General features: G+C 45.4%; 1 protein-coding gene across 1 annotated transcript in view; it reads right to left on the reverse strand.

Moving 5' to 3' along the window:
* CHRDL1 (chordin like 1) overlaps window positions 1-26,036 on the reverse strand; it is a 113,259-nt gene that overhangs the window by 68,371 nt on the left and 18,852 nt on the right. Inside the window, exon 2 of the mRNA XM_063432149.1 lies at window positions 20,952-21,072. Coding sequence (XP_063288219.1) covers window positions 20,952-21,072 — 121 coding nt within the window. The remainder of the gene's footprint in view (window positions 1-20,951; window positions 21,073-26,036) is intronic.

Below are 26,036 nucleotides of genomic sequence, written 5' to 3' on the forward strand. Positions count from 1 at the left end.
TTTTTTTTTTTTATTTGGGGGTTATGACCCCTTCATAAAACTGTGAATGTCTTGAAACTAGAGTTAGATCTAAGAAAATATCAAACTCATCATAATTCTTTTTTATGGGGACGAAGGAAAGGTTAGCCTCCCTTCAAACAAATTGCTAAAATCCTCCATTATATAGATCTATAAGAAAAAATCACTTGGGAAAAAAAACCACTTGATCATACCTGATCTAACAGAGATCTATCCAGGTAATTTAAATATCTTATTTAATATTTAAATTGGAGGACTAACCTTGAGGTTATTTAGGCCTTAAATTTGACATTCACTTTGAATTCCCACCAATACTCACTTGTGACTAGTGAATAACCCTAATAGTGTACACTATTAATCAAGGTATCCTATTTATCTATTGATAATTTGCTAATATTTATTTTCTATATATCTAAATGTATATACACTGGCCTGTTTGTCCGTGTTCCGATTTATATAGTTTTATATAGTTCAGATTAATCTCTGTATTTGCCTCTTAACCCCTTAAGGACACATGACATGTGTGACATGTCATGATTCCCTTTTATTACAGAAGTTTGGTCCTTAAGGGGTTAATGCCCAGAGGGAAGGGCTGTCCTTCAAGCCATAGTTCCCCAGAGATTTCCTCCACAGGATGTTTTTCCTGTCCTGAGTGCTGAAGGATGACTCTTCGTAAGTCCTGAGGTACCCCAGCAGCAAAGACACAGTTAAAAGTGCAAAACAGAATCAACCATTCAGAATACATATATTAGTAACATAGGGTTGCGAGACTCCTCCCACTTCCTCTTTCTTTGCTGCTTGCCTCCTTGGTGAGTCTATTCTAATTAAATTGCATTCAGGTTTTTATTTAAAATACCTTTTAACTTATTATAGTTTCCTTTTAATATATATTTTTTATTTCATACATATTCCTTTGATTTCTATTCCTTGTCTTACATGACTAAAGGGATTTCCTTTGCTACCCTTTAGCTTTTAATAGGCCCTTTCAGCTGTCCATTTTTCCCATCGTTTTTATCACCTCACACAGTGTGGCTTTTACCTGAGGTGAGTCTTCTCTAATAAATCTTCATCCTTCTGACCTCAGTTGTGCAAACTGTTTCAGGCAACCTTTATAAGGTAAGTCCCTCTACCTTTTTTCAACCCATATATTTCTGTGTTTAGTTTTAATCTTTAGGTTTTTACCTAATGCTCCCCTCCTTTTTTCTTTTCTCTTTCAGGTTACTGAATAACCCTTAGCTTTATAAATACCTCATATAATTACCTGTGATGATTTAAAATTCACTTATCTGTATCAGCTTATTGTTATTACATCTGCAGTGGGTGACCCCCAGTTCACTGTTAATGCCTCTACATTGTGGGTGACCCCCACTTTTGTCTGCATTATTTAACTTCTGTGGCTGAACCCACTTTATTGTATACATGTCTGCATCGTAGGTGACCCTCACTTAATTATTACTATTGAGTGATTCCAATATATATATATATATATATATATATATATATATATATATTTCCAATATATATATTGTTATTTTTCATTATTTACATTAATATTACATTTATTTTACTTTGGCTATTGCCACCTTGCCACCTTAACATGTCTGAGCAATCAGACCCCTCTGTAAGTGCCGAGCTTAAAGTCTGGCTTTTCTCTACTATCGCAGAATCCATCCTTAAAGCACTAACTGCCTTCCAAGAGCAGCCTGTTCCTGTCCACAAAGCTACACTTCAACACCTTTCTGACTCAGACTAGTCTTAAAAGTTCTCTGATCATGACAGGGCTCCCTGCAAGCGCCCCTGGATGAGTAACAGCACGTCAGCCGGAAAAGTGCCTGCTAAAACGTCTAAATTAAAACATTATTCCTCGCCCAATCATCAGGATTTAGATCTTTTGGAGGACTCACCTGAAGGGGCAGCACTGGAACCCATTGCACAAGTTTGTAGATTATGTCCAAGCAAGCCTCTTGAGAAAGACAGCAGAAATAAACTAGGGGCGAAGCCTAGCTCCCAGGCTGAATGGACATGCAGAGACTAAACTCCTGACAAACTCATACATTTGGGGGGGACAGAAAATCAGCACGTCCGCTTCTTGAAGGGCTACAGACAAGACCAGGATACCCGGGTGAACCTCCCGATACCTGATACAAGCTACTCACTAACCGGGAACCCAGAACAATCTGCTGGGGCCTACTGGGATCGAGCTGGGGAGAGACAACCACTCTCCTCGCTGGCAACCCTGCATACAGAACCCTCAGCTCTCTTACCTCCTAGACAACCCCCCGCCTTTGGACCGGGGGGGACATCCCGGTCCTCACTGGGTGTCCGGAGCAGCCAGCCCAAATCGAGCCCTAAGCCTTGACCAATGAAGCAATGGCGCTTACCTCACATGGAGCATTTAAGATGGCGGCTGATAGCTCAACACGCACGCCGAATCTGCTCCCATTTCCAAGGCATGGCCTCATGGCACCACCGAAGATACCCTGCAGCGCCTGGAGGAAATATTCCATTGCTTCTGAGAGAGACTCCAGGAGCGTCAGCAGGTAGGCCAGAACACGTAGCAAGACATGACACTAACAGGTGAGCAGGACTGCAGGTGGTGGGAAGTGAAGGGGTTACCCTCAGGTGCAGCTTCAGTACACCCACCCACACGCACTCTCCTTGGCTCACGTTCCAAACTCCTCTCGGACTTGACAAAGGAACCTTATCAATTTTGCTTAGCGAGCGATTGGCAATTGGATCTACACATGTTCCATCATATTCATTTAATCTGTGGTCCTCTTTACATAGACCTCTTCGCTTCCTGCTTGAATCGCCAGACAGACTTTTTCTTCAGCTGGCTACCAGACCCGCCGTGCCGTGCCATCGATGGCCGATGTCAGGAGCTTACGCTTTCCCACATTTCTCTATGATTTCCCGACCTCTTTGCAAACTCAGAGCTCTTGGGGTTACAATCCTCCTTTTCCCTCCTCTTTGGAGGGCACAACCTTGGTATTCCAAACTACTGGAACTGTTGGTAGATTACTCTCTTCCTCCTCGAACATACAATCTTCTCTGAGGTACAACAGGTGAATTTCACCCTTTTGTCCTTTAGGGTTACCTTCAGCTTGTGGCTTGGACCATTTCAGGGGATTCTGGAATGTGTCAGGACTTTTGAGCACTGCTCGAGGACTACAACGGGATTCATAGATTGTTCCTACCTCTCTGCGTGGAAGATCTGGAATAGATAGTGTGTGGAAAGGGATATTGATCCCTTTTTAGCATCTTTAGTACACATTTTCATGTTTTCTCTCTTTGACCAAGGTAAATCCTATCGATTTATTAATCTCTTGCATTCCGCCATTTCCACGGCTCACGTCCCTATCGATGACTCGTCCGTGGGCAGGCATCCTGCTCTCTGCAGACTGCAGACTCTTAAGTGATATAAGACTTGCCAGGCCTCCTACTCCTCAGTTCTGGGATTTGGCACGTTTTTACCTTTTTGGAAGATTGGCCTTCTAATTTAGATCTCTCTTTATGACAACTTTCCACTAAACTGGTGTTACTCCTTTGTCTGATTTACTTTAGAAGAGTCTCTGATATTAGAGCTTTTGATTTCCATGCTGTAGTTTCTACACCCGACAGTGTTCGTTTTTCCATCCACCGAGGCATGAAACCTCTTTCAACTTCCGTGTTCTATTCATATTTCCTGGCAGACCTTCTATGTGTGTGGCTCGTTGCTTATAATGGTATATTTGTCTTACTACGCCACTTCTTGCTCCTATGGGACCACTCTTTGTTTATTAAGTTTGTCCGCACCGTTCAGTTTCTTGTCTTACTATTGCTCGTTGGATCAGATGACTTATCGTTCTTGCGGGGGTTGACACTTCCTTTGGTGCTCATTCATTCCCCTCCTCGCAGGAAGCTCCCGTTCTGACATTTGGTCATCAGTTGATTGATCTAGGAGTCTACTTTCTGTACCTTTTATTTCTGACCCTCTTCTCATGCATCTTTTCCTTTGAATATACAAAAAAGAAAAAATGGAGGATGCAAAACTTTACATATAGGAATGGAATACTAAAATGGTGAAATTACCATATTGAATGTAAAACTTAATAAGTCTGGGTAAAAGGTCCATCTAGTGGACTCTACAATGAGAACTGGCAACAAAAAGAAAAGAGAAAAATAGTACTATTGTAAAGAAAAGAAAAACACATAAAAACATAAATTGAGGTATAATGGCTTTAACCCCTTAAGGACCAAACTTCTGGAATAAAAGGGAATCATGACATGTCAGACATGTCATGTGTCCTTAAGGGGTTAAAAGCCCACTGATAAGAGTTGTCAAGAGACAGCTTAATAAGGCACTTGTTTTGACACAAAGGGGTTAGGGTTAGGGTTGGTTTAGGAGTAGGGTAGGGGTAGGGTTAGGGTTAGAGGTAGGGTTAGGGTAGATTTAGGGTTGGGCTAATGGTAGGGTTAGAGATAGGGTTATGGTAGGGTTAGGGTTGAGATAGGAGCAGGGTTAGGAGTAGTGCTAGGGTAGGGTTAGGGTTGGGTTAGGGTAGGGTTAAAGGTAGGGTTAGGGGTAGGGTTAGGGTAGGGCTAGTGGTAGGGTTAGGGTTATGGTTGGGTTAGGGGTTAGGTTGAGTTAGGAGCAGGGTTAGGATTAGGGGTAGGGTTAGGAGTAGGGCTATGGTAGGGCTAGGGGTAAGGTTAGGGTAAGCATAGGGTTAGGATAGGGTAGGGTTAGGGGTAGGGTTAGGAATAGAGTTACCCTAACCCTACCACTAACCCTACTCCAACCACTAACCCTACCTCAATAACTAACCCTACCACTAACCTTACTCCAATCCCTAAACCCAACCCTCTCCTGGTTTGCCACTTTTCAGAAATCCAAAGCACTTCGGCACTTCGGAAATTCGGCACTTCGGAAATTCAGTTCGCCATTCTGAAATTCGGAACTTCGGCAATTCGGTTCGGCATTTCGAAATTCGGCATTTCGGAAATTTGGCACTTCGGACATTTGAAGGCATCTGAATGTTAAAATTCCGAAATTCGTCCGAATTTGCATTTGGAACGAAACAAATTGCGCATGTCTAGTTGACAACTCTTATCAGTGGGCTATTACAGCCACTATACCTCAATTTATGTTTTTATGTCTTTCTTTTCGTTACAATAGTACTATTTTTCTCTTTTCTTATTGTTGCCAGTTCTCTTTGTAGAGTCCACTAAATGGACCTTTTACCCAGACTTATTAAAAGTTAAGTTTTAAACTCAATATGGTAATTTCACCATTTTACTATTCCATTCCTATATGTAAAGCTTTGCATCCTCCATTTTTTTATTTTTTGTATATTGTAATAAACAGGGGTAAACCACCATCTAGGAGGTTTTGCAATCATTGGCTCCAGTTTTCTTCCTTTCTTTTTATTTTCTTTCAAGTAGACTATCTTTTCCTTTGATTTCCAGGCATTAAAATAGCAAGTAAAGACAGACTCATCCTTCAGCTAGCTACCAGAAAAGTTGTGTCATGCCGTTGACACGTTCCTTCAATCATGGCCGATATCGGGAGCTTACACTTTCCCACCTTTCTCTATGAATCCTCGAGCTGTTCACAAACTCAGAGGACCCAAGAGGAAGATTTTACCAAGGTTGGAGGGCCAAACCTTGGTATTCCAACCTATTGGAACTGTTGGTGGATTACTCTCTTCCTCCTCGAAGATACAATCGACTCCGGGGTACAACAGGTGAGTTTTACCCTCTTGTCATTTCGGGTTATCTTAAGCTCATGGCTTGAACTGTTTCAGTGGATTCTGGAATGTCTCAGGTCTTTCATGCACTGCTCGAGGACTACAATAAGACTCATGGGATGCCGGAACACAATGTTCCTACCTCTCCGCGTAGCACATCTGGAATAGATGGTGTGTGGGAATGGATATTGATCCCTTTTTAGCATCTTTAGCACACATCATGAATTTCTTGTTTTCCCTCTTTGACCAAGGTAAATCCTATTGATGCATTAATCTTTCATTCCGCTATTTCCACGGCTCATGTCCCTATCGGTGACTCGTCTATGGGCAGGTATCCCTCTCTCTGCAAACTCTTAAGAGATATCAGACTTGCCAGGCCTCCTACTCCTCACTGCTCACAGTTCTGGGATGTGGCACATGTCTTTACCTTTTTGGAAGCTTGGACTTCTAATTTATGACAACCTTTAGCTAAACTGGCATTACTCCTTTGTCTGATTTCAGAGTCTCTGATATTAAAGCTTTTGAGTTCCATGCAGGGCCGGATTAACATAGGGGCTGATGGAGCTGCACAGTACTCTTAGGGTTGCCAGGTATTTCTCATGTATTTTTTATGGTTGCCAGGTAGTTCTCAGAAGTATTTCTCAGGTATTTGAGGCTGCCTAGCCAGTGCCGGTATTGCAGTAATACCGGCAATACAAATGTCTGTCTCGGTATAAACAGAGATTATTCTGTAATACCAGCGCCAGCCAGTAGGGGTGGTTGTTTGTGTGGAGAGAGGCAGGGATAAGAAGTTACAGCATCTCCCTCCCTGCCTCTCTCTGCTCACTGATCCGCGGGGAGCAGCTCTGCACAAAGTCCAGACAACGGCTCCGAGCCTGCAAAACATGGGGCCGGTGAGAGACTTGGGGATGCTGAGACTTTGGGACACTGGGAAACATAGGGACACTGGGGAACATGGGGACCCTGAGACACTAGGGACACAGTGGCCCCTAGTGTCTCAGTGCCCCCATGTCTCCCAGTGTTCTTGGTTTCTCTCAGTGTCCCTGGTATCTCCCAGTGTCCCTGGTGTCTCTCAGTGTCCCTAGTGTCTGTGTCCCTAGTCTCTCAGTGTCCCCATGTATCTCAGTGTCCCCATGTCTCTCCGTGTCCCCATGTCTCTCCCAGTGTCTCAGTGTCCCCATGTCTCACAGTGTCCCAATGTCTCTAAGTGTCCCCTAGTGTCCTAGTGACATCGGGAAACTGGGAGACATGGGGACACAGACTCTAAGGGACACTGGGAGACATGGGGATACAAACACTAGGGGACACTGGGCGATATGGGGACACTGAGACACTAGGGGACACAGAGACATGGAGACACTGGGGTACACAGGGAGACATGGGGACACTGAGCGACTTTGAGACTTGGGAGATATGGGGCACTACCAGTGTCCCCATGTCTCCCAGCCACTGTCCCTAGTATCTCAGTATCCCCATGTCTCCCAGTGTCCCTGGTGTCTCTCAGTGTCCGTAGTGTGCCAGTGCCCCTAGTGCCTCAGTGTTTCCTAGTCTCCCAAAATCCCCTAGTCTCCCAGTGTCTCAGTGTCCCAATGTCTCCCAGTGTCCCCATGTCTCCTAGTGTCTCAGTGTCCTCTAGTATAAAAGAAAATCTCAGGCACTCACTGTGATAGATTTAAGCAGGTTTATTGGACACCGCAACGTTTTGACCAGTACCCAGGTCTTTATCAAGTTTCCAGTGTCCCCTATGTATCAGAGTGTCTCAGTGCCCCTGGTGTCTCTCAGTGTCCTTAGTGTCTCAGTGTCCCCTAGTCTCTCAGAATCCCCTAGTCTCCCAGTGTCCGCATGTCTCACAGTGCCCCCAAGTGTCTCAGTGTCCCCTAATCTAAAATAAAAAAATCTCAGGCACTCAGTGTGATAGATTTAAGCAGGTTTATTGGACACCGCAACGTTTGTACCCAGGTCTTTATCAAGTCTCCAGTGGCCCCTATATATCACAGTGTCCCCTATGTATCACAGTGTCTCAGTGCCCTATGTCTCCCAGTGTCCCCTCATGTCTCAAAGTCACCCAGTGTCCCGATGTCTCCCAGTATCCCAATCTCTCTCAATGTTCCCTAGTGTCTAAGTGACATGGGGACACTGGGAGACATACAGACACAGACACTAAGGGACTGGGAGACATGGGGACACAGACATGCCCCCTTTTTGTGTATGTTCGCCCCTTTCGACAGAATGCTTATGTGATTTGTGTCAGTGTCCCACCCTTTTACCCCATCCATAGACTTCCTGCTTTACTGGACACTTCTGTTAGGGGGTATGGGTTTACTTGAAAGATGAAAGTGTGAAATTAGCATAGGGAATGTGTTTTCCCTCCAGCACCATCTCCATCAGATACATGATGCTTTGGAGGTAGGACTATTAGTAAATAAGATTTTGTAATTAGGCCCATCATAATTGTCAGCACCAGGCCCATTGGGCTCTTAATCTGGTTCCATGCTGTAGTTTTTACACTCGACAGTGTTAATTTTTCCATCACCCTAGGCATGAAAACTCTGTCGCCTTTCAAGTTCTATCCTATTAGTATATTTATACTAGCAGACATTTTGTGTTAAGACAGAAATTAAAAGTGTATACTGTAAGTCACCATCAGAACAGAGGTGACTCCATTTTGTAAACAAGAAAACCAGACACCAAATGACAGATAACACTAATTAATTTTACTTTCTAAAAACTAAAGGAATCCATTGTAAGGAAGGGTTAAATTAAGGTTAGGACATGTCAGAAATCTAAAATTTAAAGGTATATGACAATAAAATGCAGACACAAGTCTGGGTAAGAGTGAACCAAACGCTTTGAAGATTGAAGGCTTCTTTGATGGATAGTAGCCATAAAAGATAACCAGATGACGTCAAACGCATCACGAAATTCAATTAACCCATTATACAAAAAGGTATATGGACCCCTTGACAAGAATTTTCGGTGATGTAATTACGCCATCTACTGACCAAAATCTAGACGATATTCTGTAGGGAAGACACGCCCACAATTCGCTATTGGTTACTATTAACTAGTGATGTAGAGAATTTTCTCCTTTAAAAATTAAGGACAAAGGAGAGAGAGGGACTGGACTCAAGACTCTCACTCTCAAACACTCTTACACTTAAAAATCACTCTTAGACATAAACTCAAGACTCACACTTGACATCTAAGATCTGACATCTGGAGCCAAAGCTGGGCACATCTAATTCTTAGTATTTTCTTTTCCAACTAACACAACTTCAGAAAATCTGAAAGTTTTTATAATTTCATACAATTCTCTCATCATAATTGCATTCAGAATTCCTGGGACATATTTACACATCTGATAGAAAATCTGCAACCTGACTGGTAATTAAGCTATATGGTTATAAAAATTCCATTCATGCAGGTGGAATAAAGATAACGACATATTAATGCTAAATTTGCCAAATGTTAGTATACCAATTTTTTATCCAGAGGTATTGACTTGTTCTGAAATTAAGCATAGTGAATCTTAATTATGAAAGTTAAAATTCTGCAAACGTAAAAGCTGGTTAGAATTATTCTTAGTGGATGGACATAGGAAGGGTGAATGATCTGGTATGAGAATTATTGTAGTTGTAAAATTGCAATATAATAGGATATATAGCCTATGAGGATTGTAGCTAGCAGTGAAAGAGTTAATTCAGTGTGATTTGACTGTCAGCCAAAGTTTTTTTTTTGTCAATCTTTCTTTTATTCAAGGCATATATGATGGGGTACAGAAGAAAAAATATGGGAAACGTACCAGTAAGTTACATCAAGGGGTAGTTACATCGGTATAGTCAGAACAGTACAGTTTCAGAATATTGATGCCTCATTTTTTTTTTAATATTTAGTAAATAATAACATGAAAACTTCAGTAGTATAATATAGTTATAGGAATTCCACTAGCAATATGTCTAAGCCTGAGGGTAGTTCGTACTCTAACTTTAGTGGGGGGACAGAAGGGGGTCGGTAGTATCTTGAGGATTATACACCATCTGAGTCTTTCCCCATCCATGTAGGGTTCTTAGTTGCTCAAGCTGTTTTGGGGTAATCTCGGCCCCTAGGAGCCGTATATTAGGTCAGCGGCGTTGTGTCTTAGTGGGAAACTTGAGTATCGAGGCTTAGTGCCGCTGTGATGCGTCATAGGGGGTTATCATAATGGCTAGTCTCTCTTCTGAGTCAGTCTAGTGACCCCGTCCCCGTGGGTAACTTGGCGTTCAACTCTGTTGCCTTCTAAGGGCCAAAACCTGTCATGGTCGGGGTAAGTCCTCAGTCATCAGGCGTCCCAGGTCCCCTAGGGGTCTGGGAGAAGGGATATGCAGGTGTGGTTGGGTGGTGAGGAGGGAGGGGGGGAGGGGGGGAGAGGGGGGCCATCGCCAAGCGGCGCGTCCTGGGGAGCCCACTATGTCGATCCATTAGAGATATAAGATTTCCAGGGGTACCATTTGAGGGCACATGTGTCAGAGCGCTCCTGCAGGGAGGCGGTCATGATTTCCATGTCATAGATGTTTTCTACTTTGTCGACCCATTGTGTGAAAGTGGGCACAGTGGTGCGTTTCCAGTGTAGTGGTATAAGGGCTTTCGCTGCAGTGAGCAAGTGTATGGTGAGGGAATTTTTGTATGTACGCGTGGGTACGGGTGTGTGGTGTAGCAACATCGTCAGGGGTAGGAGGGGGAGGTCCGAACCTGTGATCTCCCTGATCTTTGTATTGATCATCTGCCAGTATGGTGTGATGCGTGGGCACGTCCACCATATGTGTATGTTCGTGCCGGATCCGGACCCGCATCTCCAGCAGTCCCCTGTGGTCGCGACCTGCATGCGTTTGAGGGCCTCTGGTGTCTGATACCATTGCGTCAGGAGTTTATAGCTGGTTTCTTGGAACTTTGAGCTTATTGAGCATTTGTGTGTGAGGAGGAAGATTTTCCCCAATTCCCGATCTGTCAGTTGGGTCCCTGTCTCTCTTTCCCATTTACCTGTGAAGCCTAGCGGGCTACCTTCCAGCGATGTCAGGAGGATAGTATACATGTGGGAGACGCCGTGTTCTATGTGCCTCCTGTTGGTGCACAATTGTTCGAAGTCTGTGAGCTGCCTGTGGAGGTGGGCTCTACCCGCTATTTGTGCGTGGTATGCCTTCACCTGGTGGTGGTGGAATGTGTCTAGCTGAGTGGGAGATCCCTCCATTAGGTCCGCCAGCCGCCTGACCCCGCCCCCCGAAGTCCATTGTTGTAGGTAGATCCAGTCTGCTTTTTGGATGCGTTTGAGGGCAGCCGGAGGGAGGCCCCCTGCTAAATCTGGGTTGTAGGTAATGGGGGTAAGGGGGTTCGGGGAGGTAGTCAGGCGGCGGGCGAATCGGAGGCCGCACCACACTCTGAGCGTGGCGTCAGTGATGGGGTTGCCTGTTTGCAGGTCCTTGAAGGTGAGCCGTCCCAGCCAGAGTTTGGATGGGATGGTGCCCAGGGACTGTCTTTTCTCCATCTGCACCCAACGTTTGGGGCTGGGATGGGCGTGCCAGTCCACTATTCTGTGTAGGTGAGTGGCCTGGTAATAGGTCTGTAGGGATGGGAGTCCCACACCTCCAGCAGCCTTGGGGCGTTCCAGGGTGGTCCTGCGAATACGGGTCGGTTTCTGGTTCCACACGAAGCGTCTGATGGCTGTCGTCGCCGATTTGAAGAATGCCTGTGGTATCCTCGTGGGGAAGGTTGCGAACAGGTAGAGGAGGCGAGGCAAGATGTTCATTTTGACCGCACTTATGCGTCCGAACCAGGTGATGTATTGTCCTGTCCACTTCGTCAGGTCTTTCTGTATAGTCGAGAGGATGGGAAGGAAGTTCAGTTGATAAAGCTGAGCCAAGTCTCTCGGCAACCAGGTACCTAGGTAGCGAAGTTTGGTAGGGCTCCAAGAGAAACGGAATTGGGAGCTGAGGTGTTCGGCGAGGTCCTCGTTCCGTGTTATGGGCATGGCTTCGGACTTATCTATGTTCAGTTTCAGGTTGGATAGCCGTCCGTAGGTCTCGAATGCCTGCAGTAAGTTAGGGACAGAGATCAACGGTTGTTCCAGAAAGAAGAGCATGTCGTCGGCATATGCCGCCACACGATGCTCCTCTCCTCCCACCTGAACCCCCCTGATGCCCCCGTCTCTTCTCACCGCCTCCAGGAAGGGTTCCAGGGTGAGGGCAAACAAGAGGGGCGAAAGCGGGCATCCCTGGCGAGTGCCGTTGCTTATTGGGAAGGCGTTTGTCAGGGCTCCATTGACTCTGATCCTGGCCGTCGGCGTGGTGTATAGCGCCGCTATCCATGAGCGCATGTGTGGCCCGAAGCCCATATGTCGCAGCGTTTCGGCCATGAACACCCAGTCCACCCGGTCAAACATCTTTTCAGCATCAGTCGACACGAGTACAGTGTCTCGGTTAGATATTCTGGCAGTGTGGATAACGTTGAGTGCACGTATCGTGTCGTCTCTGGCTTCTCTACCCGGGATAAATCCCACTTGATCCGGGTGGACGAGGTATGTGGGTCAGTCTGAGGGATAGGGCTTTGGTGTATAGTTTCAAGTCAGCGTTTAGTAAGGAGATGGGCCTGTAGTTTGCACAGACGGTCGGGTCCTTGCCCTCTTTGGGGATGACCGTGACAGTTGCCGCCAGGGTATCCATGGGGAAGCGTCCTCCGTCCCGTAGAGAGTTGAGTCCAGCAAGCAGTTTTGGCAGGAGCGTATCTCGAAACGTTCGGAGGTATGTGAGCGGTAGACCGTCTGGTCCCGGAGCTCGGTGTGGCTTTGAGTTCTTTAGTGCCAAGGCCAGCTCTTCGAGCGTTAGGGGGCTCTCCAGGTCTTCTGCGAGTTCCGGTGACAATTTGCGTGTAACGTGTTGCGACAGGTAGTCCGTGATTCTGCGGCGTTGGGACTGGTCTCGTGTGGCTTGTTTCTGGTTATAGAGATCCGTGTAGTACGCTTCAAATGCCGCCATGATCCCCTTGGGCATATTAGTGTGGTGGCCGGCCCGCGTCTGGATCTTATGGATGTGTTGAGACCGTCTCCTTGAGCGGAGCATCGTCGCCAGGAGTTTGCCACTCTTGTTGGAGTGTTCATAAAAGAACCTTGTGGATTTTCGCAGTATTTGTAGGTGGCCTTGAGCAAGGTGTTCCCTGAGTTCCCTTCGAGTCTCTGTCAGTTGAAGATAGGTGTCGTCGTCCAGCGTCTGTTTGTGGGAGCTCTCCAGGTCTGCAATCCTCCTCGTCAGGTCTGTGATGCATCGGGACTTCTCTTTCTTGCGTTGTGTGCACACTGATATAAAGTGCCCACGCATCACACACTTATGAGCTTCCCATAAAGTCAATGGGGGCATGTCGGGAGTTTCATTTGTTTCAAAATAATGGGTGATAGTGCGTTGTGCCGCAGTGCGGGCTACTAGATCGGTCAGTAAGGATTCATTAAGTTTCCACTGGCGCTCCACTGGTTTATATAGGGGGGAGCTAATCTGCATTGATGTCGGGGCATGGTCTGACTGGCGGACTATCCCTATGTGTGCGTCCCTGAGGAGCGTCAGGTGTTCCTGTGGCATGAAGATGTAATCTATGCGGCTATATTGTTTGTGTACAGACGAATAGCAAGTAAAGTCCCTATCGTCAGGGTGGGCCGTTCTCCAGCAGTCAACCAGTCCCGCCTTGTGCAGGGCCTTCCTGGCAGTGAGAAGGCAGTGGGGTGGGATTGTGCAGGTCCCTTTCGAGGTGTCAATGTGGGGGTCTAATGGCAGGTTTAAGTCCCCTGCCAGGATCAGGAGGCCGTCCCTGAAGCGTTCGAGTTTGGACAGTGTTTTGGCTAGGAACGTGTGCTGCGCTCGGTTTGGGCTATATATGCATGCGAATGTGTATGTGTGGTCAGCTATGGAGCCTTTGATAAAAATGTACCTCCCATTTGGGTCCGCTAGCGTTTCTTTGTGTTGGTATGGGATCGAGTGTGCGACTAAGATCGCAACCCCAGTTTTCTTAGCGTCTGGGTGGTTCGCAAAGAACCCCTGAGGGAAGCGGCTATTCTCAAGTTTCGGCTGGGTTCGGCTCACGAAGTGCGTCTCCTGCAGGAACGCTACTGACACTCTCTCGGCCCATAATAGGCGCAGTAGATGGGCGCGCTTTTCAGGGGAGTTCAGGCCTCGGGCATTGTTCGACCAAAGTTTTAGTTGAGCTGGGCGTACGTCCGACATGGCCACGCAGACCGGGGATCCCCCCGGGACCCGGAGTGTATCAGGGGGAGGGAATAGGTCAGGGGCGGAAGGGCAGGGGGGCCGGAAAGAAGGGAAAGGGGGTGGGTGTGAGCGGGTAAGGGGATAAATGCAACGTCGAACCGCGGTCGGGGATAATCGTCGGTGGGTACTAGCCTGTAGTCCCTCCGAACTCCGACCGGTATATACAAAACAGGTTCGTTGCGTGAGGTGCAAGGGAGGCAACCGATGTCGTCAGTCATTCGGTTACGTCAAGTCCGTCAGCAAGTGTCTCTCAGGGCACCCAACCCGCTGGTGGCGGCTACTAGTGTCCATAAGTAACTGTCTAGGGTAGTACCTTGTGGGAGAGGACCTTAGGTCTATGCGGGCGGTAGGCGTCCTAACAGAGGGCATCATGAGATAAGTTTGGGGGGGCGTCTCCCTACCCAGTGTCCGTCTGATCGTGTCTGGGGTCTCTGTGAGTTGGTGCCCAAAAGGCGTGTCTGTGTATCAGAGCGTCGTCTGCGGAGGTTGGGACCGTAAGCATGCTATCTAGGTCTACCCACATCCCCGGGTCAGTCAGTTACGTTCGCGGTCCCCGACTGCCTAGTCACACCGTGAACATGAGGGTACATAATGTAACACATAACAAGAAATAAAGATTAAGAAATACAGTAAATTGTGAACATGTAAAACACCTTTAACATTCCCCAAGCCCGGTTACCCGGGGTGCGCGGTCGCCGGACCCTGTTTCCGGACCCTGCTCTTGCTCCCAAATTGGTTAGCGGGGGGGGGCCCAAGAAGCTCCGGGGGTGCGGCGGGCGTGTCCCCATGACCCGTCCAACCCGACCCTCCCACCCAGCCCAAGTATTCAGGGGACCCCCGATATCAGATCAATGACCAGCCAACGTACTGGAGCTAAGGGGGTCCCAGGCCCTGCGTGGTATAAGCATTCAAGTCTCGGCTAAACTAGCATGCAGTCTCCAAGTCCCTCTGGTGGGGATTTCCGTAATGAACCTGTAACATGACAGGTGTGTGGCATGGTGGAGACCTGTAACCCTGGGAAGTTTTTCCCGCCCCGTCCACAAGCCCATCCACCCAAACTTGTGATGTGCCCCCCATAACTGTTGTTGCCGGGGGTGAAAGCCAGAGTCTTGTATCCCCAGTGGGCCCGCAACCCCCAAGACCCTTCCCCCACCCAAGTGGACATAGTTCCCGGGCTAAGATTTGAGCAAAGTGTGCGGGGGGGGAGTGCGGTACATACCAGATTGGGCAGATCTTACCCCTTGGGTGCCCCCGGCTCCCCCCGTAGGCGAGGTGGGTAGTTGTCAGTCTCAGCTCCGCTGCTGTCGTGTGGGCCCAGTGTCCAGTGTCCAGGTAACCGCTGCCAGGGGTCGGAGCTTGGGGTACTTTCGCTTATTCTTCGGGGACCACTGGTCCGCCGCGCCTTTGGCTCGGGCCCGGGGTGTTGTCTGTGAGGTTCTCAGCTGGGACAGCGGGGCCGGTGGGTCTGGCTGGAGGGCAATCCAGGATCCAGTTTGAGATTGTCATGGGAGGGTGGCCAACGGGCCGCAGGAAGCGGGGGAGATCGTTAGGCCATCTCAACACGTGCCACTGGTTGTCCGTTCTGGCTTGCAGACTAAACGGAAACCCCCATTTGTAAGGGATCCGTTTCTCTCGCATAAGGTTGGTAAGTGGTTTTAGGGCTCTCCGGGCATCTAGTGTAAGCGTTGACAAGTCCTGGTACAGGGACATATGGGCGTCATTATACCTGATGGTGCGTTGCGTTATGGCAGCCCTCATAATGGACTCCTTCAGCTGGAACGACTGCAAGCAGCATATCAGGTCCCTTGGTAGGCCATCCCTGCGCGGTGTCCTGAGCGCTCTGTGTGCTCTCTCCAGGCCGAAATCTGTAGGTGCGTCTGCTCCAAGTATGTGGGTGAACAGTCCCGTTAGCAGTTCCCGGGGAGATTCCCCCTCTGATTCCGGGAAGCCCCTTATGCGAATGTTGTTCCGGCGTCCTCTATTATCGAGGTCTTCCATCTGCCGCCTGAGGTCTAAAAGAATATTGCCTTGCCTCGAGGCTGCCAAGTCGGCTGTCTGCTTGTGGTGTTCAGTATGCAGGCGGTGTTCTTCCAGGGCATCTACCCGCGTTTCCAGGACCGCGAGGTCCCTCCTCACTGCGGCAACTTCCTCTCTGATAACGGACCTGAGCTCGGCTATGAGCTCCGTTTTGTCACTGCGAGTAAGCATATTGGCAGAAATTGCAGCAAGGTCCGCGGACATCTGGGATAGTGCATCCTCTCTCGGGGAGCTCCTCGTGGAGTCAGCCCGGCTGCTTGATCCCAGGGATGCGGGCGCCATCTTGCTTTGGTCCCGCGGGCCCCCAAACGAGTGCGGGGAGGACAGAAAATCGTCCATCGGGCCCGGAATCTGGGTAGCTGGTGTGTGCGGAGGTCTAGGGGTAGCCCCTCGCTTTGTTTTCCCCATAAAATCGGCACTTTTTGCGGCGTGTTTAGTGTTTAGGCGGGTTGGGGCCTAGGAGCTCTTGCCGTCTGCGTCCTACTCCATCGGCTGTCAGGCCACGCCCCCCGTCAGCCAAAGTTTTTATTGCTTTATGCTGTGCTGCTGTGAGATTTTGTGTTCTGTGTTAAGTTGATTTCAAAGAAAATTGTCCTTTCGTAAATCTTAGACTGCATACGTGTTGATAACTGTTTGCTATTTAGCTATCTATATTGTGTTAAACCACTGCCATATTGTATACTTATGTTATACCTAAATATTCACTGATTGTCCGGTACATTTTATTATTATTATTGTCACAATAAATTAAATTTTTATAATAAATTTGTGATTGTGTGAAATAAAATCTTCTAATGAAACTTATTCTAGGATCTAGGAGAATTAAAATAGTGTGTAGTTCTCAGCTTTAAATGATTAATCGTGGAAACAGTGCCAAGATATAAATTTCTGATATAATACAAATTATTAAATTAATTTTGATAATTTTTATGAAAATACTATTTTTTATATTTATCACCCCATAAATATCCTCACAATCTGTATTTTCCAGACACACCTTCTCTCTGTGTGACTTGTTATTTACAATGTTATATTTTCCTAACTACGCCACTTTTTGTTCCTATGGGATCACTCTTTGTTTTTTACGTTTGTCCCCACCATACGGTTTCTTGTCCTACTATTGCTCATTGGATCAAATGGCTTAGCGGTCCGGCAGGGGTTGACTTTTCCTTTTGTGCTCCCTATCTGACATTATGTCATCAGTTGATTGGTCTAGATCCCTGGGATCTGAGGAGATCCATTGGCGAAACGCGTCAACGTTTACGTCTGCACACTGGTTGGAAGCCCCACCTCCCAAAAGAGCCAAGTACACAGTACCCAGTTTTGGAGTTCCGTAATAGCCGGAAACGGACCCGCTTTCCCGGCAATGCTCTGTGAGGACTAGCTATATGCAACAAGAGGTCTTACCTGCCAGCCTGCGTGTTCTTTAAGATAAGCTGAATAAAGTATTTAACTGCAGCACGGTAGACTCTCTGATCACACTGACGAGCCTTTACAGTTAGAGCAGGCTTCTCTGCTCTACTTTTGTGAGTGTTACTATTTCCCTCTTCCCTCTTTTAATACTTATTTGTATTATTATTATTATTGCCATTTATATAGCGCCAACAGATTCCGTAGCGCTTTACAATATTATAAGAGGGGATTTAACTATAAATAGGACAATTACAAATAAACTTACAGGAACAATAGGTTGAAGAGGACCCTGCTCAATCGAGCTTACATTCTATAGGAGGTGGGGTGTAAAACACATTAGGACAGGAATTTGCAATCAAATAAGGTGGGCTGCCCTTTAGGAGAGGGCAAGAGACAGGTATGTGAGGTAGAGGTTAGTCTTGGAGGCCATAAGCTTTCCTAAAGAGATGGGTTTTAAGGCACTTCTTAAAAGATGCAAGACTAGGGGAGAGTCTGATGGCGGTAGGCAGGCTATTCCATAGGAAGGGAGCCGCCCGCGAGAAGTCCTGCAAGCGCAGGTAGTCACGGGCAGAGCGGAGAGACCGAGAAGGGACATACCTAGGGATCTGTGAGGAGATATAAGAGGGGCTAGAGTTGTACTATATTACCCTATGTTTTTATCTTATTATTTTCATGAGATATCCCTGAAGTGATCACTCCTTGCTGAGGAAAGTATGTATATAGTGTTCCTATAAAGACACTATTTTTGAGCTAAATCTCTTACCCTATTTTTACAATTTATTGTGTTTGGTTACATGGTGCACTTTATTGTATTTATTGCACAGTGCACCTTCACATGTCTTTCTGCGATTCACTTTGTATTCACTATGATATGAATATATGTTAGCACTTTATTATTGAGTGAAATCACCATTCACTTTGTAATATTTTAAATATACAGTGCACTTTATTTACATGTTTTTTTTAAAGTCTACTTCCCCTACCTTTTATTTCTGACCCCCTTTTCATGCATCTTTTCCTTTTGATTGCCAGGCATTAAAATTACAAATATAAAATGTCTTGCCATAAAATTAGAGATTATTCTAGCTTTAGTAACCAAATAATCTAAAAAAAATGTAAAGGCAGGAGGTGACTATTTTCCCACCCTTCCTTTTTTTCCCTCCCTGAATTTAGCTCACTGGCTCTGTTGCTGGTTTTCTGGTTTGATTTAATTTATATATTATCATTCCATGATTGAGTATTTCATTGATGTCTTATGTTATCATATCATGAGTTGTATTCCTTTTGACATATTTTTCCATTTTTGTGAAGGGTTTAAAGGTTATTGCATGTCTTTGCATGTTTGTCACCCTTATCAAGAAACATACTTTCACTTTATTTTCTCTGAAAAAAGAATCAGGAGAAACATACCACAAGGTACCACAACCGTCTCCACACTCAAGGTGCTTCTCTTGTTCCACCAAATGTTTCCTTTTTACATGGTTGACTACATATTATCTCATTTGGACTGTTCCGGTTTACATGGTTGACTAAATTGGTAAATTGGTGCAGCTGCATCCAGAAAGATGAAGTGGGAAGCGTCTCACAGCCCTATGTTACTGATATATTCATTCTGGTTAGCTGAATCCGTTTTGCACTTTTAATTGTGTCTTTGCCGCTGAGAGGTTTACAGTAAAGAAGGTTAAACAAATATTCGCCTCCTTTCTTTAATAAAAGTTGGAGTATTCGGTCACTAAATCTATAATAATTCCCAATTCTTAATAATAATGATGATACGTATGGTTGTTCGTTCCACCCTATCAATGAGAGACTGTAAAATAACATTAATTCTGTGAAATACATTTAATAAATGTAATGTGAATTAAACATTTTGTGTCATGTTGACTTTTATAACTTTGGGCAATGGGTCTGAAGGGAGTAGAATGGGATCTGACATAAATTGAGTTCAACCATCTTGAATTGAACAGTCTTTTTATGGAGGTAATAGTGTGTGCAAAATGAGGAAGGTATATGAAGTTCCCAAAAGTGAGGAATTATTTTGGAACATCAGGTACGAAATTTGAAAGAAAACAGAAAACATTGGATAAATACCTGATCTGATGATGTAGGAACTGTCAGGTCCCTTGCCCCTGCGCCACTTGCGGCGACCTTGCTTACCCCGTGACCGCGAGTGGCCTCATCTGGTCCCTGTCTGCAGTGTGCGTCTGTCCCCGCCACCGCGCTGCAGACTGGCAGTGTGTATGACGCTGCACGCTCCAGAGCAGCATTCATATATGTGTGCCGGACCCGGTCATGTGACCCAGCATACAGTGATGACCTCTGAGACCACAAAGTGAAGGAAGAAACTCCTCCCACGTGTTGTGATTAACTCTAACTGGAGGTTAGCTAATTAGACACACCCTGTGTGTAAATAAGTTAACCTCCCCCTGGCCTCAGTGCCCTGTTGTGGTCTTTGGTTTACCATTGAGCGTTACTCTGTATTTGGATTTTCTGGCTTGTCTTACGATTATTCTGTCCTCTCTATCCCTGACCTCGGCTTGTCTATACGTTACTCCGTCTCTCTGTATTCCCTTGACCTTTGACTATCCCTTTTGCATAGCCTGGCCATTCTAAGGACCGGTATTGAAATTTTCTCTGTTGTGTCCTGTCTGTGTTGGGTTCCCTAGTGAACGTTACAGGAACAGGTGAAGAAGAAAAGTATGACAGGAGAAAAAGAACCCATAAGAAAATCTCTTTGAAGGGAAAATGGCACTATTTGAATGGCAGGCATTAAATAGTTTATACTAGTCTCTGGATTAATAACAGAGACATATTCTGGTGGGCTCGTGTTCAGAGAGTTTTTTTAACTCTTTAATTAATTGTCTTGTGCAGACAAAAAAAAAATCTTTTTTTTACCCTCTTATCCCTGGAACCAAGTCACAAACACTTGGAGTAGTGTGTAGCCGTGACATTCCCCTTCCGCGCAGTAACTCCTCCCTGCAGCAATCCTGCTTAGCACCCACTTCTATCTAACACCCCACCTGATGTGTTCCACTTATCACAGCCAACCCAACCTTTCAGAACCTTATACAATCTCCCCATTCCCCTGCATTTAGAAAGGAATACAAAGGTCTAAATACCCTGTTTTAATTACATAATCGAAGATAACCAATGACTACTTCTCTGAATAAATACCTGACTGCAGGAGCAATATAATTACAAAAACAATCGAAATATGGCACAATACCCTCAAAGGAAGGGAAAGGCAAGGCTTCTGGGAAAGAAGGGAAGACTAAGACACTTAGAAATCTATGCTCATGAACCTCTTAATGGGAAGATGAACGCAGCTAACAAAGTAATAATACATCTACCATTGCAGTTTCTATCACTGGTGTTACATGATGTTTGATAGTTGCACAATATTACCTTCGAGAAATTGAAAAGAAATTGCATATTTCTGTGTAACTGAAGAAAAAGTAAACAATGTATGACTTACTTTTTACATGTTCTAATCTGCATCCATCCATCAGGAGAAAAAACAGCAAACAAGAGTAAACAAAGCTTCTCCGCATCCTTGTTTGTTTTGGTAACGTTGATTGAATAAATCTGCAGATAAGCTATTTTAATAAGAATAAAAAAATGTTTTTTTAATGTCAGAGAGTAAAATGTATTTGCATCTACATCAGCGTTTCTCAAACCAGTCCTCAAGACCCACCAACAGTCCAGGTTTGTCAGTATCTCCATTGGAATAAAACAGGGAAATACATAAATCCTGGACTATTGGTGGGCCATGAGGACTGCTTTGAGAACCACTGAACTACATTGAAGACATTGCAAGTTTATCAGTAGACTTGTTAGACCAAATTGTTTTTCCTGTTTTCATCTTAGAGTCTTCTATAGTCCAGGTCATAGAGTTTTCCTACCTAAAAGTACATGATTTATTAACAGGTATAAAAACTCTGCAATATCTTTACTATCACTGACCCAATTTGTATTTATTTTTTTATCTTCATGTCATTTCATTCCTATTTCTATTTGTCATCACCACTGACGGAAAGTTTAAATCAGACCTCGGACATGGTGGTATACATACAAGTGTCACACCCAAGTAATCACCTTATACACACTGACCAGCCACACCATTAAACCCACTGAATAACATTGATTATATTGTTACAATGATACCTGTCAAGAGGTGGGATATTAGGCAGAAAATTAACAGTAAGTTTTTGATTTTCATGTGTTGGAAGCAGAAAAACTGAGCTAGCAAAAAGATCTGAGTGACTTTGACAAAGGCCAAATAGTGATGGCTAGGCGACTGGGTCAGAGAATCTCCAACACGGCAAGTCATGTGGGATGTTCCCGTTATGCAGCGTCCTGGCATCTACCAAAAGTGGTGCAAGGAAGGACAACCTTTAAACCAGAGTCAGGGTTATGGGTGCCCAAGGCTCATTGATGCACGTGGGGAGAGAAGGCTAGCCTGTCTAGTCCGATCACACAGAAGAGTTGCTCAAATTGCTTACTAGCCAATATAGAAAGGTGTCAGAGCACACAGTGCATCACACTTTGCTGCATATTGGGCTGTCCGGTCAGCGTGCCCATGATGACTCCTATCCATTGCCGAAAGTGCCCTGAATGGGGACGTGAGCATCAAAACTCATCCATGGAACAATGGAAGAATGGTACCTGGCCTGATGAATCTTATTTTCCACAAAATATATTTACGAATAAATAGGGGAGTATCTGCTAAACCAATAACAAACAAGAAGAAATAGCATATAACTGCCACAAATCTTGTAATCCCAAATGACCACTGTGATGGAGCTCCTTGTACCCTGGCTGGGCACCTAAGCCAGGGGCCGCTTCCTAGGTGTGTAGCGGATAGGGGACTTGCTCTATGCGCACCCAGGTGCTGGACAACACACAGAAGTAATAAAGCCTTGTACATAAATCCCCTCCAAGGGTTCAGTCTTATTCTGAAAAAGGAAAAGGGGGGGCTTACCATCTAGGAAAAGAGAAAAGAAAAGTATTTTATCTTATATAGGAATATGCATATTTTATAGGAAGACCTAGCATTTTTCCATTATATACAAACTTATTTGATGGGAACAGTGCAATACACTGCATTCAAGTTTTTGTTCCTTTCTATGTCCATTGTGATTCCTAACTTTTATCTTGCATTCTATATAATTATTTGTTTCTATTAATTTATTTCATTTTTGCTTTTTATCTTTTTTTATTTCATATTCTTCATATTTATTTTTAGTTTTACTTGTGGACCTAGCCTTGTTTATCCGGCATTGCCTGCAGAACTAGGGGGCTGGACTTCACCAGTGGCTCCTACCGTCAATCTAAGTCCACCTGAGGCAGATGGATCATTATCCCAGGTATACTAAGAGCAGTGTCAGTTTGTTGTTTCATGGTTAAAGTTCTTGTTGCTTAAGACTGACTTGGCTTGTGATCCCTGCTTCTGGATCTTCGTTATTGTCTGTTCGCTGCCTGCCCTGACCTGTGGAACTGTGTATGACTACGCTTCTGGATTTGCCCCTGTCTGTTTCCTCGTACTCGGTTAATGTTCCTGCCTAAGCCCCTGTGCACAGATTCATAGCCCAGGTAGCTTCTTATCTGATTACCGTGGGCTGTGTTTTTCTGCAAGGGTGAGCAAACATCTCTGCACTTCGGACTCCAACCAAGGTAAGACCGTGACATAACGAACTGACCATCATGGAGTTCGCAGAGATGTGCAAACTGCTTACCCAGCAAGTGTCCAGCCTGGCCCAGACTGTTTCGGAGTTGCAGTGAGAAGTGCTAATTCTTAAAGACACAGTACGCCCAGTTCCAGAACCTGCTTATCCTGAGCCGTTCGTTATTATGAGAAATCTGATGGTAGCCGTACATCCTTCCTGCACTTTAAGATGGACTGTGAATTGTTGTTTGCCTTGAAGCCTCGGACCTATGCTACTGCCTTCATAATGGTCAGAGCGGCTATCAACCTGTCTGGATGGATCAGAACATGGGCACACTAGATGTTGCAGGCTAAGAGTCCTGTCCTTGACAGTTGGGTTCCTTCATGACTGCTATAGACTCACAGTGCAAGACCTCTAGTAAGACCGATGTGCCAAAGCCTGCTCCACGTTCCAGAGGATCCCAGATTCCTGGAAACAGGGAGAACCAGTACCAAAACTACTCTCCCGTGTTGCCTCCTTATGATCCGGTTCCTAGGAGTGGTGTCCTATGTTCCTCTTGACTCTGAGGAACCTATGGAAATAGGGCTAGTCCAGCTCAAAGTAACTCATGAAGAAAAAGACCAGAGAAGCCATGGCCTTTGTTTTTACTGTGAAGAAAGGAGTCACTTCATCACTCATTGCTCTGTTCGCCCACCTAGGCCTCCAGCTCTCCGACTGGCTACCACCTTTTTTCGTCCTACGAGCTCTGCATGCCAGCCTGAAAAACCTCAAAGATGCCGACATGCCTCTCCGTGCTTGGCCTCCCTGAGCAATTCTTCATCTTCATTCAGAGATGTCTCCACCTCCTCCTGAAGACACTCATGTTGAAACCAGTACCATCACCACTTCCTGTCTGCTCAAAAATCTACCTTCGGATTGTACCTATGCTTCTAATGGTACTAAAGTCTGCATAAAGGATTTGGAAACTTTTGAAAAGGCATTGCAAGCCGCGAACTCCATTCCTGTTGATGTACCTAAGGAGAAAAGTTCAGAGGATGTTCCTTCTGGAATCAAAACACTTCCCACCTGCACCCAGATCCTCAAAGACCATGACGACTCTCCAGCAGTACCAGAAGTTGGTACTATGGAGCTCCTTACTTTGAAGGAACCCCTCTCTGGGGACTCTGATATCAAGGGATGTTATTCTACGGATGGGGACTCTGACAGTGAGAAATACTACCTCTTCGCACCCAGAGGGCGTTCTTAAAGGGGGGGGGGTACACAGTCACCATCCAGCTGGCCAGATGGCCAGGCGTGGTTGCCCCACAGGTTCCAGACAGGAGATTTGAACCTGGGTCCTTCTACATCCTAAGCCTGCATTCCTGTCTCTGAGCCACTTCAGTACTTGTGGACCTAGCCTTGTTTAATCGGCATTGCTTGCAGCATTAGGGGGCTGTACTTCACCAGTGGCTCCTACCTGTCAATCTAAGTCCATAAGGGCAGTTTCAGTTTGTTGTTTCCAGTTTTTTGTTCCTGTTGCTTAAGACTGACTTCGCTTGTGACCCTTGCTTCTGGATCTTTGTCATTGCCTGTTGGCTGCCTACCCTGACCTTTGGAACTGTCTATGACTACTCTTCTGGATTTGCCCTTGTCTGTTTCCTTGTACCCGATTAATATTTCTGCCTAAGCCCCCGTGCACAGATTTACAGCCCAGGTAGCATCTTATCTGGTTGTGTTTATCTGCAAGGGTGAGCAAACATCTCCGCACTTCGGACTCCAAGCAAGGAAAGACCATGATACATAAAACCGGAGGAACAGCTGAAACAGATTATTGACTTTTTAAGGACACTTGAGGGGATATAAAAGGACTGGGGAGGTGAGGTTTATTATTTATTCTGGATTGTTATTCATCACTGTTAAAGTCCCTGAGGAAGTTCTTTACACTGATGAAATGTGTAGGACGTCTAGTGGTGATTCTGATCAACTACATTCACAGTTTTTAACCCATATATAAAGTTAATAAATTGTTTTTCTATTACTTTTTTTTATTACACACTCAATTGTGCACTACAATTTTATCTATTTTTTTGTATATGTGCTCCAGCCAACACATGGTGATCTGAACATATGGTGAAGACTGAACCCTTGGAGGGGATTTATGTACAAGGCTTTATTACTTCATTGAAAGTGTGAGTGGCCATTTGGGATTACAAGATTTATGGCACAATATCCACACAGTTATATGCTATGTCTTCTTGTTTTTTTATTGGTTTAGCAGATACTGCCCTATTTTTTATTAACCTATTTTGTGGTAGTCTTCAGGGTACTTTTGGAAGCTTCACCTCATACAGGGAAGTTTCTGTCTGCTAACATTTGCACTAATTGCACTTTGGTTTGTGAACACAAATATTTTGTTTTATTTAAATCTCATTTTCTTTTAGATCAGGTGAATGGACAGGTAAGTGTGCGTTGGTTTACCTGGGGAATAAATAGAAGCAGTATCCACTAGGGAAGAAGGCAGGCCGGTGGAAGGGCAGTGTTATGCTCTGGGCAATGTTCTCCTGGAAAACCTTAGGTCCTGGCATTTATGTGGATTTTACTTTGACACGTATCTACCTAGAAATTGTTTGTAGACCAAATACACCCCTTCATAGCAATGGTGTTACCTGATGGCAGTGGCTTAATTCAGCAGGATAATATACTCTGCCACACTGCAAAAACATGTTCAGGAATGGTTCAAGGAACATGACAAAGAGTTCAAGATGCTACCTTGGCCTCCAAATACACACATTTCAATCCAGTTGAGCATCTGTGGGATGTGCTGGAACAACAAATCCAATCCATAGATGTCCCACTTTGCTACTTGCAGGGCTTAAAGAATATGATGCTAATGTCTTGGTACCAGCAGCACAAGG

This window comes from Pelobates fuscus, chromosome 9 (genome assembly GCF_036172605.1).
Source record: "Pelobates fuscus isolate aPelFus1 chromosome 9, aPelFus1.pri, whole genome shotgun sequence".
Classification (NCBI taxonomy): Eukaryota; Metazoa; Chordata; class Amphibia; order Anura; family Pelobatidae; genus Pelobates; species Pelobates fuscus.